Raw genomic sequence first — 16,337 nt, 5'->3', positions numbered from 1 at the left:
AATCCAATTTCAAAGATAACTGTCAATAGATTCATGTTTTGTATTAGTTTAAGTGTTATGCTAATTACATGAAAAAGTTTGATTCCAATTATCTTGTTCATATGAGTTGCTTAGATTAATAGAAAAAGGTTGATTGATTATGTGTCTTTGATCCATTTTAATCTAAGAATTGATTCTAGAATGTGTTTGTGTAACTTGTCCTCAAGTTACATGAAAAGTCATATTAAAGTTTCTTAAAACTCATAAAAGTTGGCAATGGTTACAAAATGAAGAGTCTTATCCTCATTAAATGGTTTTATGACTCCATAACCTGTCCTCAAGTTATGGAGATTCAAGAGTCACTTCATTAAATCATTAAAATGTGTAACCATAATTAGTTCCATAAGTTACAAAGAAGAAGAGTTACATTCTTTAATAGTTTAAAGTCTTCCATAACTTGTCCTCAAGTTATGGAACTTGAAGAGTTTTTAATTATAACTACTTTAAACACATAAGTTATGGAATTAATTAGTTTTGAATATTTTCAAAACTTTCCCTCAAGTTTTGGAATTTGAAAAAGTTTTCTCTTATGAATACTTTAATTCCAAGTTTAGCCCTTAGCATTTTAAGAGTTAAAATCCAACCCTTATACTTTATAATATTATAAGTTAATAATATATATATATATATATATATATATATATGTATGTATGTATGTATGTATGTATAAGAGCAAGTCAATCTTATCGTTAGTAGGCCTCATTCACGAAGCCGGTCTATAAGGGGGGTATAAGACTACTGCCTATAAAATGGCAGTTTAATGGGCGTCCACTCTCACCCACCGCTTCCTTGACTGATGGAGGGTCTTTAGCCGAACGGGTAGGACAAAGACTATAAATTCTCCCTTCATTAAAAGTATTAATGATAAATACCAAGTAACTAAACCTTTTATAAATACCCAATCTTAGTTACTTAGGAAAATGTGAATAAGGTGCTGATCCATGAAATTACACTTTACACTTTGTTTAAGTCGGTTAGTGGAGCGTGTGTGGTTAACCGGCACACTAACTCGTATTTAACAAGGTAGGCAAAGGGTAACTTAATGTTTATCATAGTATCAATGGAGCGTGTGTGGTTAACCGACACACCGATTGAGGGGTAAACACTTAAGGGTACCAAGTAATTTTCATGTTTACTTCACAACTTGTTTTGTGATCCTCGACATCCCAGTCACAAAACCTGAAGGGAACACTCAAGATTGAAACATGCCATTGAACAGTTCAATGAATCTCAAAAGATCTAGGAGTTTCAAATCCAATTAAAAAAGCCAATAATTTATTTCGTTTTTCATGGTGGAAATTGGTGAATCGTCATTCACCTACCTTCAAATATTCTATAGCTTGGATTACGGCATCCCTCTTCCAAGTTATAAAATATTGTGTTGGGTCCTAGCCTTAATATTTCATATTAGTTGTTATATTAAGGACTTTAAATCAACTATCTTGAATATCTCCCAAAAAGATGTCTGGTTCAGATATCTATGATCTTCCCAAGACTCTAGAAACTTCACCTCCTCCAATTATTCTCCTTTACCCACAAGTTCAAGGTCACTCAATCCCTATTGGTAAGCAAGGTCTATGTGTGGTCGCATCTTGGAGATGAAGTCACATATTGACAAGTCGGGAGAGTTGGATGTCAAAGTATTGAGAAGGTCGGTGGTTCAATCACTTTCTAAGTCACATAGTGAGTTCCTTTGGGACTCCTATGAAACAGACTATGACAAGACCCTTAATGATCTTGTCTATTTGCTTGGTGCTGCTGAATCAGCAATGATTTGGAAGGCTAGTAAAGCAAATTTGATTAGAGGATCGACTTCCCAAAACTTTATGGACATTGACAATGGTGACACTGGAAATTCAGAGGGATCGGCCATAGTCAACTCGGTTGACCAAATGGTAAAGAGAAAGACTAAGTCTGTGATAGTCCCATGTACCATTACCAAAGGGTTTGTATGTTAAAGTGCCAAAAGGAAAGGGCATTGGTTGCGAAGCTGCCAAATTTACCTGAAAGATCATAAGGTTGGTAAAGTCAATAAGTTTGACTCTACTTCAGGTAAAGTCCACTGTCAAACTTTATTAAGTTTCTATTATGAGATTCTTATTACATGATGTGACTGAGTCACATATTGATGTTTTAAGAATAAAAAAAAGGTGAAGAAGGAAGTATATGCTGATTTTGATCGCGATGATGGATTTCGATCGCATGGTTCGGTGATCAGAATTTTGAGCTGTTACTTCGGAGTTATGATATAGTGCTTAGTAATAGATAACAACAAAGTTTTCATGTGCTTTTGCACTGTAAGGATAGTTTTTCCGCAAAGTTTTTAAAATAAAAGGAAAAAATTAGATTTTATTTATTTTAAAATATCCTTACAATGACATTTGTGAAAAAATTTTGTTGCTTATAAGATTCCATTAATAGCAAGAGTGGAAATATGAATTTGATTCTTTCATTTGTGGTAGTGTCTAAATTTACCAAACAAGGAAAGATTCTCATCACCCAGGTTTCAATTGGACCGAAACTTGGAATCATACGAGGTGTTTAGTGTGATGTATGAGAATTTTCAACTTTGGAAAATTAAGACTAGTTCTGGGTTCACATGTATATGTGACTCAAGTAAAGGACTAAGGGATCAAGTACACACTCTTGTGCACTGATCAAGCCCACCACAAATGATCGTTAAGACTATTCGTCATGATTTACTAAAGTAATATGATTATACTTACAAGCTTAAGTATAATTCTGAGACATTGGAAAAGTTTCAATGTATGACAGAACGAATAAGAAGAATCAAATTAGGCAGAAGGATAAAAGTTTCTCAAATCTGAAAAGGATGGGAGAGTACTTTAGTATCATGTTTTAATATCATCTTAATGATTTTGAGACCTTATCACAATTCATCCTATAAGTGCATTCTGATAGTTAAGAAGAGGAGTTATGAATTGTTGAAGTGGTTAAATCAAGAAGATGATTCAAACTTCGTTCCAAAAACAATTCTTAGAGTTATACTCTAAGATTGTAACTTGAGTGACATGTCTTAAAGAAGGTTTAAAACACTTGTCAAATGTAAGAGTAAAAGTTTTCTACTCTTGTACATTTGAAATTGGTAAGTTGTGATGTTTTGGATAAAACAAAGACCAACTAAGGCCAATTGTGTTAAGTGTTTGTCTTGATTAGAATCCACACTATCTCTTGAATATCTAACAAAAAGTCTTATAGGTCAAGGAGACAGTGGGAGTCTAAAAGATCCTGGAAGGGTTTCAAGAAGTAATCAAGAATAAAACCTGTATTTCATCACTAGCACACACCTAGAGGTTTATAACCTATCATGTTGACATTTCAGTGCCATTCCAGTTAAGTTGGATATACATTCGAGTTCTACATATTCTCAATTGCTTGCATAGCTACTTGGAAGCAATGGTAGGCCCTTGAGCTGCCAGGTGACAAGAAGTTAAGATTGCACAAGTTCAATCCATATGAGTTAGGATTTGTCACTATCCTAGTCTTATGATTATGGTTTGACAAATTCACATGGATAAAAACACATACACCATACAATCTAAGTGTCATAAGGTTTCTCTCCAATTCATGAAAATGATGGTGAGGAAATTCTTTCACTGAGTAGATTTTAAGTAGATAGCAATTGTGATATTTGCAGTTCTCAAAGTCGTTAGTGGAGCGTGTGTGGTTAACTGGCACACTAACACGGACTTATGAGAAATGGCAAAGGTCTAAACAATTGAGACTATGATTACGACATCCCTTTTCATAGTCCTGAAATTGTTTAGACATGCCTGTGAGCTATCTAAGATAAGGTGTATGATTTTGATAAAGTCTTATCAAAGCAATCTAGTATCAGAAATCTGAACTTTGGTAAGAATGTCAATAAAGTATTGACTTCTAGAGGTCCAACTGTTTTCTAGATACATGTCAAAGCTAGTGGGAGCATAAGTGTTATGCTAATAATCATCATGTTAGTAGGAGCATGATAATTATGATAAGTATTGCAAGTTAACAATGTTAGTCCAAAATAGGGCTAGATAGAATGAGACTGCAAAGTATGAAGTTTATGGTCCCTGGCATGAACAATTGTGGTTGGCATGAAAAATATGTCATGTATATACAGAAGGTGGGAGTTGAATGGGATTCCATGCGGACATGCCATAACTACAATACATGAAAATGGCTGATAGTGGAGACAAAGTTGGGGAGCTTTACACTTATGTCAACAAAGTGTATTGGATTCAAACTTGGAATGAAGCTTACTCTTACACTGTGGATCCTATAAAGGCTAGAGCCGTGTGGCCAAAAAGTACCTGTCCAATGAAATTAACACCACCACCACATCACATTCAATCTAGGAGACCAAAGACCAAGAGAAAGAGAAGTGCAAATGAAAAGTATGATAGTTAGAAGCATAAGCATGGTTTAAGTGAACTTGAAAAACTTACCAGAAAGTTTGTTAGTGTCAAGTGTGGGAAATGCAACAGTAAGGGTCATAACTCCAGGACTTGCAAGGATGAAGGAGGTAATGCAGGAAACAGTCAAGGAGGGAATGCATGAAGCAGTTAAGGAGGGAATGGAGGTGGCAGTCAATGCATGAACTAGTGTATTTTTTTTAAAATCTTATCTTTTGGTTTAGCACAACTTTTGTGCATTTGGATGTAATGGTTAGTTTGTTGTCATGGTTTTATTTTGGTCTTTTAACCTTTTTGTGCATGAAACTAATGTCAACCTTTTGTGATTGTTAAAGAATGATGTAATGGTTTAGAAAAACTTTGTGATTATTAAAGAATGATATTTATGGTTTATAATAACTTTGTTGTCATGTTTATGGAACCACATTTAGAGGCTTTGATGACTTTGTTCTGAAACAACAAATAAACATTAACATTAGGTTATAAATGCATTACATTGTCATTACAACAATCAAAAGGGTACACATTTATGAAGAATATGAAGATCGTGAAGGTTGAAGATGGAAGAGTAATGTAGCTCCTGCTTTTATTTTAAATAAGGTTGCAAAAAAGGTCCCTATAGGTGGAAAGACGAAAATACCCTCGTCTTAATTGCAACTGACGACATAAATAGATGTAAGTTAGTGTGAGGGACCAAAAAACAATAAAAAGATCCAATTTTTGGACCAATGGTGCAACAAGGTATCGTTTTGGACCAAAATCACATAAATTTGCCAATCATAGGGACCATTTTTGGAAATTTGTCTTAAAATTTTAAGATGTTATTTTATGTTGTGCAATAGTTCTTTTATAGATCGTTTAATTCCTAACAGACATATCAACACCAAAAACACAACATGTTAAAAACTTAGTTAGAGAGTAATTAATGATATATAAAAATTACAAATAGATAGAAAACCTTTTAATTCATTAATCAAAAGTAAAAAATAATAACATATGTTTTATATAAAAGTTCTATACATGAAGAAGTGGTTGATAAGATATTTTGGCATGTTTATCTTGCAATGAATATGTTTATATGACAGACTAATATGTTTTTGTTGCCTTTCATGATGATGACATGTTTTGTCTGTATAATTAGCATGACTTACCATTGACATGTTTTGTCCACATAATTAGCATGACTTACCATTGACCATATGTTCTTTTACAAGTTATTATATATTTCTCAAAATCTAATTATTTTAACATTAAGAGAAATCTCTAGTAAACTCTAATATTTTAAACAAATTTATGAATAAGTTCTAAACTAAAATTTGTTTACGAAAAAACATGAATTATTGGTAAAAATGACGGTTTGACCTTTTTTTTTTCGGTTTATCTGTTTCATTGTTGATCTGGTTCCATTAAAGTCCCATTATTTTACCCTAATTTACGAATAAGTCCCAAACTAAAATTAAATGATGAGTTGGCCATTTTCGCTCTGTAACATATGTTTTACCGATTTCATTGTTAATCTGGACATCTAGTCATTAAATGACCTGATGAGATGAATATGTTGAGTTATATAATGCCATGTTTACTATAAAACTTGATATCGTGCTACATTGTATATATTCTATGGAATATAAAATGCATCTAACGAAGACTGCAATAATTACATAAACTAGCAACAATTTCGTCAATTTGGAAGTTTATAAGAAATTTCAAATTACCTATCTAATCTTATGTAACCCATAATATCCATCTTATCAACTAATTTTCCGCTTTTTTTTTTTCTTTCTTTCCGGAAACACACATTTTACCGGATTCATTGCTGACCTGAACATATAGTCATAAACGGGCTGATGAGATGACTATCAAGTTTTACAGTAAACATATCATTATATAACTCATCGTATCCATCTCATTAACTCATTTAATGACTAGGCGTCCATGTTAACAATGAAACCGATACAATGTATGTTATAGGGAGAAAATTGTCAAATCATTACGTAATTTTAGTTTGAGGCTTATTCGTAAATTAAAGTAAAATAATAAGACTTTAATGGAACTATGTCATTAATGAAACCGGTAAACCGAGAAAAAAATGGTCAAATCTTCACTTTTACAACAATTCATGTTTTTTCGTAAACAAAATTTTAGTTTGAAACTTATTCGTAAATTAGGATAAAATAGTGAGACTTTTGTGGAGATTTGCTAACATTAATATCATAATCCTTACGTGCGGTTAAAAAGTTACCAAAAACTGGATTGTGGTCTTAAGTAGAAAATATTAAACTTTTGTGACCGTTTTGAAAAGATTTGAAAGTTTATGGTGATAAAAAGAATAAAACATAATTTATTTTCTCGAATTGAGTCAACCAACAGAGGGTTCTTCGATGACAGAGATAATCGCCAAATTTTGAGTGTGTAAGCGGAGAGGAAATTATCGGCGAAATCAATGGCAATTCTGTATGCGCTTGTAGCGAGGGGCACGACGGTGCTGGCGGAGTTCAGCGCCGTATCTGGTAACACCGGAGCAGTTGCTCGCCGGATTCTTGAGAAGTTGCCGGCGGAGGTTGAATCTAGACTATGTTTTTCTCAGGATCGTTACATCTTCCATATACTCAGATCTGACTCGTTCATCTTCCTCTGTATGGCTAACGATACCTTTGGAAGTTCGTATCTCTCCTTTCTCTTACTTGCACACACTCCGACAATCAATTTTACTCACACCGATCTGTTTTACAAGTTATAGATTGGCGTTGTATTAAGATGAGTAGATTATAGGGTGTTGGAAGCAGACGAACTTGATTGAATGATTTATCTACTGTTCAATTAACAGAAATTTCGTGAAGAAATGCGTATACTTAATTTAGGGAAATCCGCCCCTACCAACAGTTTTGCATCAATTTCACCATAATTCCTGAAAGTATACGAGTTTGTTTGTGCTCACTGAAGAATTTCTAGTTATGATTTCGTGTGATACGATTGAGAAGCTATTTCATGAATTAGATTTATACTTCAATTCACAGTTCAGTGTATTCAAATTCTTATGAAACCTATCCTATAGAACAACAATCTGTTTCTTTCAAATCAATAATCACTTGGTATGAAATCTTTGATATTGTCACAAAGTAATTGAATATGACAATATATACTAATACATGAAATTTTTTGCAGGAAGAATCCCATTTTCATACTTAGAAGACATTCAAATGAGGTTCTTGAAAAACTATGGGAAAGTAGCACCATATGCTCCTGCATATGCCATGAACGATGAATTTTCAAGGGTTTTACATCAACAAATGGAGTTTTTCTCAAGTAATCCAAGTGCAGATACACTCACCCGTGTTAGAAGTGAAGTTGGTGAGGCAAGTATTCTATCTAAATTCCAAGACACAATACAAAACTTCTTTCACCTCAAGTAATTCACAAAACTTAATACCAATAATTAAATCAATTACATTCCTTTATTCAGGTACGCACGATTATGGTGGATAACATTGAGAAGATATTAGAGAGAGGTGATAGAATCGAGCTTCTTGTTGATAAAACTGCAACAATGCAAGATAGTGCCTTTCATTTCAAGAAACAATCAAAGAGACTTCGTAGAGCTCTTTGGATGAAAAATTTCAAACTACTGTAAGTATATAACTATAAATATTACTATATCATTATTACTCAATGTTTATAATTTATAAATCAGTGGGACTTATCAGTTCTATTGGGATAAATTTCAGGGCTTTATTGACAGGGTTGATATTTCTATTATTGTATATAATAGTTGCAGCTTGTTGTGGAGGTCTTACTTTGCCTTCATGCAGATCTTAACTTGTTTGTCTTGAGGTATGTGATAGATTACTCTTCATTGGTTTATTGTTTGTTATGTGAGTTGGGGGGTGGGGTGGGGTGGGGGTGGGGGTGGGGGTGGGGTGGGTAAAGCTTTTGCTTTGTTCAGGTTGTGTATTTGACACTAAAAGCACTTGTTATTTCCTGTGTAAATTATATAAATATACTTGTAGTTTTTTGCGTCTTAAATTTGATATTGTAGTTTGTTTGGGCGGAATTGGAATTCAATTCCATTCCAGTGTGGTGTTTGGTTGCAAATTCACACGGAGTTGAATTCCGTTGGAGTTCAGCTAATCTCATTGGTGAAGGAATTCAAGTTTTGGATTCCTTTGGTAAAGTCATGGGGTTTTTATTTGAATCCTCCCTCATTTGTGTAAAAATGTATGGAATATTTTGTCTAAATCCTAAAGTTTTATATTTGACATTTTATATAAAATAATTTTTAATTAACTATCTTTTTGCAAAAGAAAATCATTAACAGTTTTATAAGACATATAATTTATGAAACAACACAATGTAAACAATTTACAACTCATGAAGAACCGTAGACATGGATCAAAATGCTTTGAATTTCCAAATCATAAGGTAAAAGGTAACAAAATAGTACGTAATTCATTACAAAGACTCTTTTTATATACACATGAAAATGACACATGAAATTGAACATACTTTAGGTCAAAATTGATAAAAACTAGTATAAATTCTTCAACCCTATGTCAAATTTGGTCGATGAAAGTTGATTTTTAACAAGGATAATAAAATTCAAGGTTCTTGACATTACAAGATGATAAAATGATCCACTCCTATACTAGGCAACCGTCTTAGTTGCATGAAATACACTAACAATGCTATTTCAAAACCAAGAGACAGAAGCAAAATCTTTATGAATATTACGGTTTGTAAATAATATATTTTATATTAATAACTCTTATCAATTATCATAAGAGATAGTAGTATGCTTGGGTTCGATGGGATAGAGTCCTTGTGTCTAGAGGAGAGGGTGAGTTAGGTGTTGGCAGTTTGTTATCTTATAATAGAGCTATGATTTTTTGGTGGTGGTGGCGATTTTATCATTTCCTCAATTTACTATGGGTTCGTTTGATCAAGTCTATTTATGGTACAGATGGTGGTTTTAGATCTTTGATACCCAAGAGATTTTATACTAGTCCTTAGAATGGTATTTTTCGTATGATGGGTCAGCTTCGGGATAAAAGGTCTTGATCTTTAGCCTGTGTCCTTTCAGAGTCGAAGATGGACGATTTACTTCGTTTTGACATGATGTGTGGTTGGGAGATTCACCCCTATCACTTATTTTCCATAGAATTTATGCCATGAATAACCATCGTTATTGTATAGTTAGAGATCGGGTTCACATTGGTTGAGCAGACACAATGCGATAAATTTATTTCCATGATGTAGGCCCTTTAGTTGGAGTCGCGTCCGGATAGATAGGGTTGGGTCCTTGATGTCTCAGATATTTTTCCGGTTTCGTCTGCTACATCCTTTCTAGATGGTGGTATGTTGTTTTCGGGAGGGGCAGAGACTCGATGGAATAATTGGATTCCCATCAAAATCAATATTTTTATTTGGAGAATTTGGTTACATGGTATCCCCACCCAAGAGAGACTTTCTCAAAGAGGAATCATGGTGGACTCCATCTTGTGTCCTGTGTGTAATCGTAATGTTGAGACGGTTGACCATCTTTTTTCTAAATGTAGTGAGTTTGATTGACATATGGTGGCGTATTGCTATTTGGTGGGGTGTTTAGACTCCAACTCAGATTACAGTGCAATCTCTTATTTCTTGGTCAGATTCGATTCCTTTGAGGGATGGTCAACGGAAGGTGTTTGAAGCGAAGATTTTTACTACTTTTTGATATTTGTGGAAACTCCGTAATAATATGGTTTTTGGCAAGACTCTTCCTAGGAAAGTGAACATTTTTTATGATATTGTTCGTAGGGCATTTTTTTTCGATTTCTAATATGTGTAGGAAAACAAAGTTTGGATGGTCTTCTTGGCTACATAATCAAACTTCTGCTACTTTATTTATGTAAATTTTCTTTTCTACCTTCTTGTTAGTTTTTTAATAAAATTTCCGCCGTTCAAAAAAAAAATTATCATAAGAACATTGCTTGGTCGAAATCTATATATTTACGATGAGACAAAAATAGTAGGATTTTGGATAATTTAAATTATAAAAATTCCAGGGATTAACAAAATAATGATAAATGTTATTGATCATCATCTACCTTACCCAAACTAAAACATGTAAGGAGAACACCAAAAAATAGATTTATCTTAAATTTGTTTTTCAAAAATATATCTAGAAACTTTGTAGGTTGATTTTAATATATCTTGACAATAAAAGTTGTTCTTTAATAATGATTGCAATATTTTAATAACTTTATACTAAATGTAGAAATTTTATGTAATAAAATGATTTATCCTAAAATTTTGTTAGCCGACTAAATTTCATAAAAAACATTGTATTTTGGTTTTATCCGGTTTATCTATTGATTTTTTCCCCCTAATTTAACCATATAAACTAATGTTCATAAAATTTTGAATTTTATAAAACACTATAATTTGGAATTTGTTAGTTTAACCATTTGAAGAAATTCTTTTTAATGATTAACCATTAAAACTTTTACTTTTTTTTTTTTAAATAAAAATACTTTAACTAGAAAGATACTCAGCAGTTTTTTTTTTTTTTTTTTTTTTTTTTTTTTTTTTTTTTTTTTGAAAAAATAAACAAACTTCCAGTAAATAAATTAGATTTTTTTTAAGACAATAATTTTTATAGAATTTGGCCTTAAATATGTCAAGGTCAATATAAAACATTTTGGGGGGGTTTTTTTCTTCGAAAAGAGAAGTTATGTGGCTAAACTATGACATCAAACAAAGTATGTTGCTGTTTCTGTAAAGCTTAACAAATCAGAACTCGTCATCTCACAGCTGAGTCATGACTCGCCAACTCATTAGATAAATACACTGAGTCGCAAGTGCCGTGTCGTTTACAAATAGCAAACTTCCTCCGCCACCATTCTTCAATACTTCAGATTCAGCATCTTGTATATCAGGGATTTGAAGTCAAAGCAAACGATCAATTTGGAGCGTAAAAGATACGCAGATGAAGCCAATTAGGCTTCCGGAACCGCCGGGTAGTCCACCGAGAGGCGTACCGGACATCTTTGAAGGCGGGGTTTACGGTGTTGTCAAGCGGGCTGTTATTATCGGTAACGGTTTCCCGGCGTCGGAGAATCAGAGCATTGGTTTAGTTAGAGCCCTTGGATTGTCGGAAAAACAAACTCTATATGTAAGTTCTGGTTTTTTGTCTTGCAGTTTTGCAATTCTGTTTGATTTTTCGTTTTAATTTTCTGAAGAAATGAAGCTGTAAACGTATTTGTCCAGTTTGTAGCTTAAACAGATGTCTTAGTGCACTTCAACAATGATATTATTAGGTATAGTGTTATTTGAGTAGAGAATTTAGGTTATGGAACGAAACTCTCTCCCTTTCTTAATTCACCTCGAGTTCTCATCTCAAATGAGCTAATTGGCAAGTTAGGATGAATCCTTTAACATCAAAAACAAATTGATAACAGATTAACAGCATCAATCTCTATTGAAAGGCTGCAATTGGAAGGCGCTGCTGTTAGATTTGTTGTCTGCCTTTAATGAGGAATCAGTTAGGGTTCATGTGATATTTCACACCGGTAGATGAGTAGATCCTAAGCTGATATCAAATTTTCATTTGGATACCAACGATTTGTCTTCTTCTTCTTCTTCTTCTTCTTGGGACTGATGGAGTAATATGATTGTGATTTGATTGATTTAGATTTACCTGTAATAACTATAACTTGAACAACACTCTTATAGAACATGATTTTCTGTTTATCCATATGATGAAGGAATGTTGAAAAAACTTAGGTGGATAAATGCTTTCTTGATGCCCCTCTTTTGATTCTAAAAATGGTAGCAAGATTGTTCATTATAATTTATAGGTGATGTGTGTTATCCTAATATAACTGAAAAGAGAATACAATGTGGCTCTTTTGAAGAAAGGGCAATCTTGTCAAAAACTTTACATATTTTTTTAATCTGTTATTGTTCTTGTGTCAACACATGCAGCGTGTTACTAGGCCAAGTGGAGGAATCAATGAATATCTACACTGGCTTCCAGTTTCTGTCCATAAACAGATATATTACATCATCAGACTGATTTACAGCTATTCACAAGTTCTATTTACAACTAAAGGGAGTAAAGTCAAATCTTTGACCTCAGAAAATGGTGGAAATGTAGGCTTATCATCTATACTTGAAGCTGATGTTAAGTCAATAGTAACAATGGCAAGAGGAACTGCTGACAAGTAAGCCTTTCTTGAAGCTGATGTTAAGTCAATACTCAATACTTGTAACTAAATTTTGCATTTCTTTTATCATTAATCTTTTTTTTTTGGTTAGGGATGGGCCTTTATTGGTGGTTGCATGTGGTAGAGACACCATATCAATTGCTAGCTCTATAAAAAGATTAGCATCTGAAAATGTGTTTGTTGTTCAGGTGAGTCAACTTGAACCCTTTTCTCCTTACATTAATCAGTGAAATAAACATTTTTAATTGAATCTTTTTAACATTTGGTAATTGGGTTTCAGATTCAACATCCAAGAAGACAAGTGAGTAGGTTTGACTTGGTGGTTGCTCCTCAACATGATTATTACGCTCTTACCCCTCATGCACAAGAGCAGGTTCCTAAGTTTCTTCGCAAGTATATGACTCCTGATGAGCCCCCTACTAAGAATGTGGTATGTACTGTCTTAATCCGAGTAAATGACCATTTTACCCTTTTGTTTAGAAACAAGGTTGAATAACAAATGGCTGTTTATTTGATCTGTCTTTAGTAAGTTCTGGATGGGTAAATGATGTCTGTCTGTAGTATCTGCTGTATACATAGTCTTTCTTTTTTGGTCTGAATGAACTGTGAGTAAATGACCATTTTACCCTTTTGTTTAGAAGCAATGCTGAATAACAATTGACTGTTTATTTGATCTGTCTAGGGCAAGTTCTGAATGGGTAAATGATGTCTGTCTGTAGTATGTGCTGTATACATAAAAGTCTTTATTTTTGTGATTAAATGACCATTTTACCCTTTTGTTTAGAAGCAATGCTGAATAACAACAGTTAACAAATGAGTGTTTATTTAATATTTTTAGAGTAAGTTCAGAATGGGTAAATGATGTCTGTTTGCAGTAAGTGTTGTATACATTACACAAGTCTATTTCTTTTTTGGTAAGAATGAACTGTGAGTAAATGACCATTTTACCCTTTTATTTATAAAAAAAATGCTGAATAACGAATGACTGTATTTGACAGCTGTTGTAAATTATGTCTGTCTAGACTCTAGAGTCAGTGCTGAATAGATAAATATACACTATAGTCTGTTCTCTGTTTTGGTGCGAATGAACTGTTTGAATATGAGTAAATGACCATTTTGCCCTTCTGTCAGGTACTTACATTGGGTTCACTGCATCAAGTTGATTCTGCTGCACTTCGCAGTGCAGCTATTGCTTGGCATGATGAGTTTGCACCTTTACCAAAACCCTTAATCGTGGTCAACATTGGGGGGCCCACAAGTAATTATTATTACTTAATCCTATTTTTATTAAATTTTAAATATTGTTTTATATTTATGTTATGGGCATTTTGCTTGTTTCTGTAAAAAAAGGCCGATGTAGATATAGTACAGACCTTGCAAAGCAGTTAACTACCTATTTGAAGGGTGTTCTTGATACCTGTGGGAGTGTAAGAATTTCTTTTTCAAGAAGAACTCCAGATAAGGTATATAATTTATTTTAGGGTTTAGGTTAATTTTGGTCACTTAACTTTTGGTTTTGTGTTCATTTGGTCACTTAACTCTTTTTAAGTTTTAAAAGGTCATCAAACTTTTGACATTGTGCTCATTTAGTCACTTAACTTTTGGTTTGGTCACATTTAGTCACTTAACTTTTAGATTTGTGCTCATTTAGTCAACCAACTTTTAAAATTGTGCTCATTTAGTCACTAAACTTTTGAAAAAATTTAAAAGTTTAGTGACTAAATGAGCATAATTTTAAAAGTTTAGTGACTAAATGTGACCAAACCAAAAGTTAAGTGACTAAATGAGCACAAAACCAAAAGTTTGATGACCTTTTAAAACTTAAAAAGAGTTAAGTGACCAAATGAGCACAAAACCAAAAATTAAGTGACCAAAAATGACCTAAACCCTTTATTTTATTCTGAATACTTATTTTTTAAAAATAAATATTTATGTTGACTTGTTTGTTACATCTTGTTCTATATATTATTAATCATTCCTACTACAAATATATCAACAGATTGCAACTTATGTGAGAAAAGAACTCGCAGAATTTCCAAAAATCTATATATGGGATAACGAAGGTAATTAATCCAACTTTTAAAAAACATCCTCATGATTAAATTCCAATCTTTTTCACTATTATTTTCCTTATTTATTTATTTTTAATTTTATAAATTCAGAACCAAATCCACACATGGGACATTTAGCATGGGCAGATGCCTTCATTGTCTCAGCAGATTCAATCAGCATGTTGAGTGAAGCCTGCAGCACTGGGTAAATTTAGCATTTAACAAAAAAGTCAAAAAGTCAACCATTCATCCTACTTAATTTCATTTTTTTTTTATTATATATATAGAAAACCTGTATATGTGATTGGAGCTGAGCGATGTAAATGGAAATTTGGAGAATTTCATAAAACATTAAAAGAAAGAGGTCTTGTTAGGCCATTTACAGGTCTAGAGGATGTAAGTTGGTTTGCTATTTTCATCTTCTTGATATTTTAACGACAATTTTTTTTTTATTTATTAAAAAAATATTTATATAATTCTTTTTTTTTTTTGTAGATGTCGGAAAGCTGGAGTTACCCGCCTTTAAATGACACTGCAGAGGCTGCAAATCGAGTACATGAAGCGCTTGCTGAAAGGGGATGGAGATTAAGGCCGTAAGATTTTTGTCTGAAATTACTTTTTTGCCCTTTTCCCATGGTTTGTGGGGGATTATAGATACATACATATAGTTTTTGATACGGACAAGGAGGTTTGTGTGTATAAACCGGCATTTATATTTTATAGCTTTAGTGTGAAAAGAAAACCTTGAGGGACAGATTGGTCATTTATGTTCATTGTGAAATGGGAGTTAATAAAAGATGCTATCATTCAAACAATTTGTGAAATGAAAACCTCGAGGGAGAGAAGATTGACATATTCATTATATTTTACATATATTGTATATTAATTTTTCTTTGTACTTATATTTTATACATGTATAGGAGTATGTATATGTATTATAACTTTTGCCACATAAGAATATGCAAACTACAAAGCTAGTCACTCCATCAATGATTTTGATATAGTAAAAAAAACAAGTTTTAAGATAAATTCCCAACATTACTTATCTTCCAAAATAAGATTTAATGTTTGTAAAAATTCAAAATTTAGGATTCACGTAACACTCATGTGGCCATGTCACCGTGTTAAGGCTTTAAGCTTCTTTATTCATGTTGTTTAGGGTCGATCTCAAGATTCAGATAAATCATAATTGTCGAATTGAATTATTTGAATTTCTTGGAACTTTGTTATACAATTCAATATGTGTTACTTGTCCTACCTAGGGAAAAAGAGGAAACATTCCACTCATGTTATCAAATAATGGTTTAAACATTTTGAGTTTGGGTTATGGTGTTGGGCTGGTGATATTAAACTAGAAAAAGTCTTAGATTTAATATATAATTATATATTAATAGTCAAAAGACAAGGTCTTGGGTTTTTTTTTTGACTAAATAATAGTATATTTTTAAGGGCAAATTGTAATAAAATCACTAATGACGGGTTCTCATTGTCTTTCCGGTAACCATTTTTCTTAAATTGCAATACAGTCATTAAGTTTATCAAAATTTTGATTTTGACACTGTGTTTTGTTTTTCTAAATTATGTCATTACATTTATAAGTTTTTTTTCAATTCAAAGCAAAATGT

The 16,337-nt window shown here is 32.7% G+C and overlaps 2 protein-coding genes across 2 annotated transcripts; both read left to right on the top strand.

Annotated features, from left to right (window-relative positions):
• The first annotated feature begins 6,811 nt into the window (after nucleotides 1-6,811).
• LOC111917510 (vesicle-associated membrane protein 714) lies at nucleotides 6,812-8,649 on the top strand. Its single transcript, XM_023913192.3, has 4 exons — nucleotides 6,812-7,117; nucleotides 7,623-7,813; nucleotides 7,921-8,084; nucleotides 8,183-8,649. The coding sequence occupies exons 1-4, from the start codon at nucleotides 6,901-6,903 to the stop codon at nucleotides 8,271-8,273; spliced, it is 663 nt and encodes a 220-aa protein (XP_023768960.1). The 5' UTR covers nucleotides 6,812-6,900; the 3' UTR covers nucleotides 8,274-8,649.
• Nucleotides 8,650-11,304: 2,655 nt separating this feature from the next.
• LOC111917511 (mitochondrial fission protein ELM1) lies at nucleotides 11,305-15,567 on the top strand. The gene is made up of 10 exons (XM_023913193.3): nucleotides 11,305-11,607; nucleotides 12,420-12,658; nucleotides 12,753-12,849; nucleotides 12,942-13,091; nucleotides 13,793-13,919; nucleotides 14,012-14,124; nucleotides 14,661-14,724; nucleotides 14,824-14,917; nucleotides 15,000-15,108; nucleotides 15,208-15,567. The coding sequence occupies exons 1-10, from the start codon at nucleotides 11,422-11,424 to the stop codon at nucleotides 15,307-15,309; spliced, it is 1,281 nt and encodes a 426-aa protein (XP_023768961.1). The 5' UTR covers nucleotides 11,305-11,421; the 3' UTR covers nucleotides 15,310-15,567.
• The last annotated feature ends 770 nt before the right edge of the window (nucleotides 15,568-16,337 follow it).

Source organism: Lactuca sativa, chromosome 2 (genome assembly GCF_002870075.4).
Source record: "Lactuca sativa cultivar Salinas chromosome 2, Lsat_Salinas_v11, whole genome shotgun sequence".
Lineage (NCBI taxonomy): Eukaryota > Viridiplantae > Streptophyta > Magnoliopsida > Asterales > Asteraceae > Lactuca > Lactuca sativa.
Note: the sequence above shows the minus strand (reverse complement) of the source record. Positions and strands in the feature narration are given on the sequence as shown.

Excerpts from the sequence above, each read along its gene's own strand:
- LOC111917510 (XM_023913192.3), top strand. The coding sequence starts at position 6,901 with ATGGCAATTCTGTATGCGCTTGTAGCGAGGGGCACGACGGTGCTGGCG. Across the intron at positions 7,118-7,622 it reads GGCTAACGATACCTTTGGAA|GAAGAATCCCATTTTCATAC; the intron begins GTTCGTATCTCT and ends AATTTTTTGCAG. Across the intron at positions 8,085-8,182 it reads ATGAAAAATTTCAAACTACT|GGCTTTATTGACAGGGTTGA; the intron begins GTAAGTATATAA and ends GATAAATTTCAG.
- LOC111917511 (XM_023913193.3), top strand. The coding sequence starts at position 11,422 with ATGAAGCCAATTAGGCTTCCGGAACCGCCGGGTAGTCCACCGAGAGGC. Across the intron at positions 13,920-14,011 it reads CAACATTGGGGGGCCCACAA|GCCGATGTAGATATAGTACA; the intron begins GTAATTATTATT and ends CTGTAAAAAAAG. Across the intron at positions 14,125-14,660 it reads CAAGAAGAACTCCAGATAAG|ATTGCAACTTATGTGAGAAA; the intron begins GTATATAATTTA and ends ATATATCAACAG.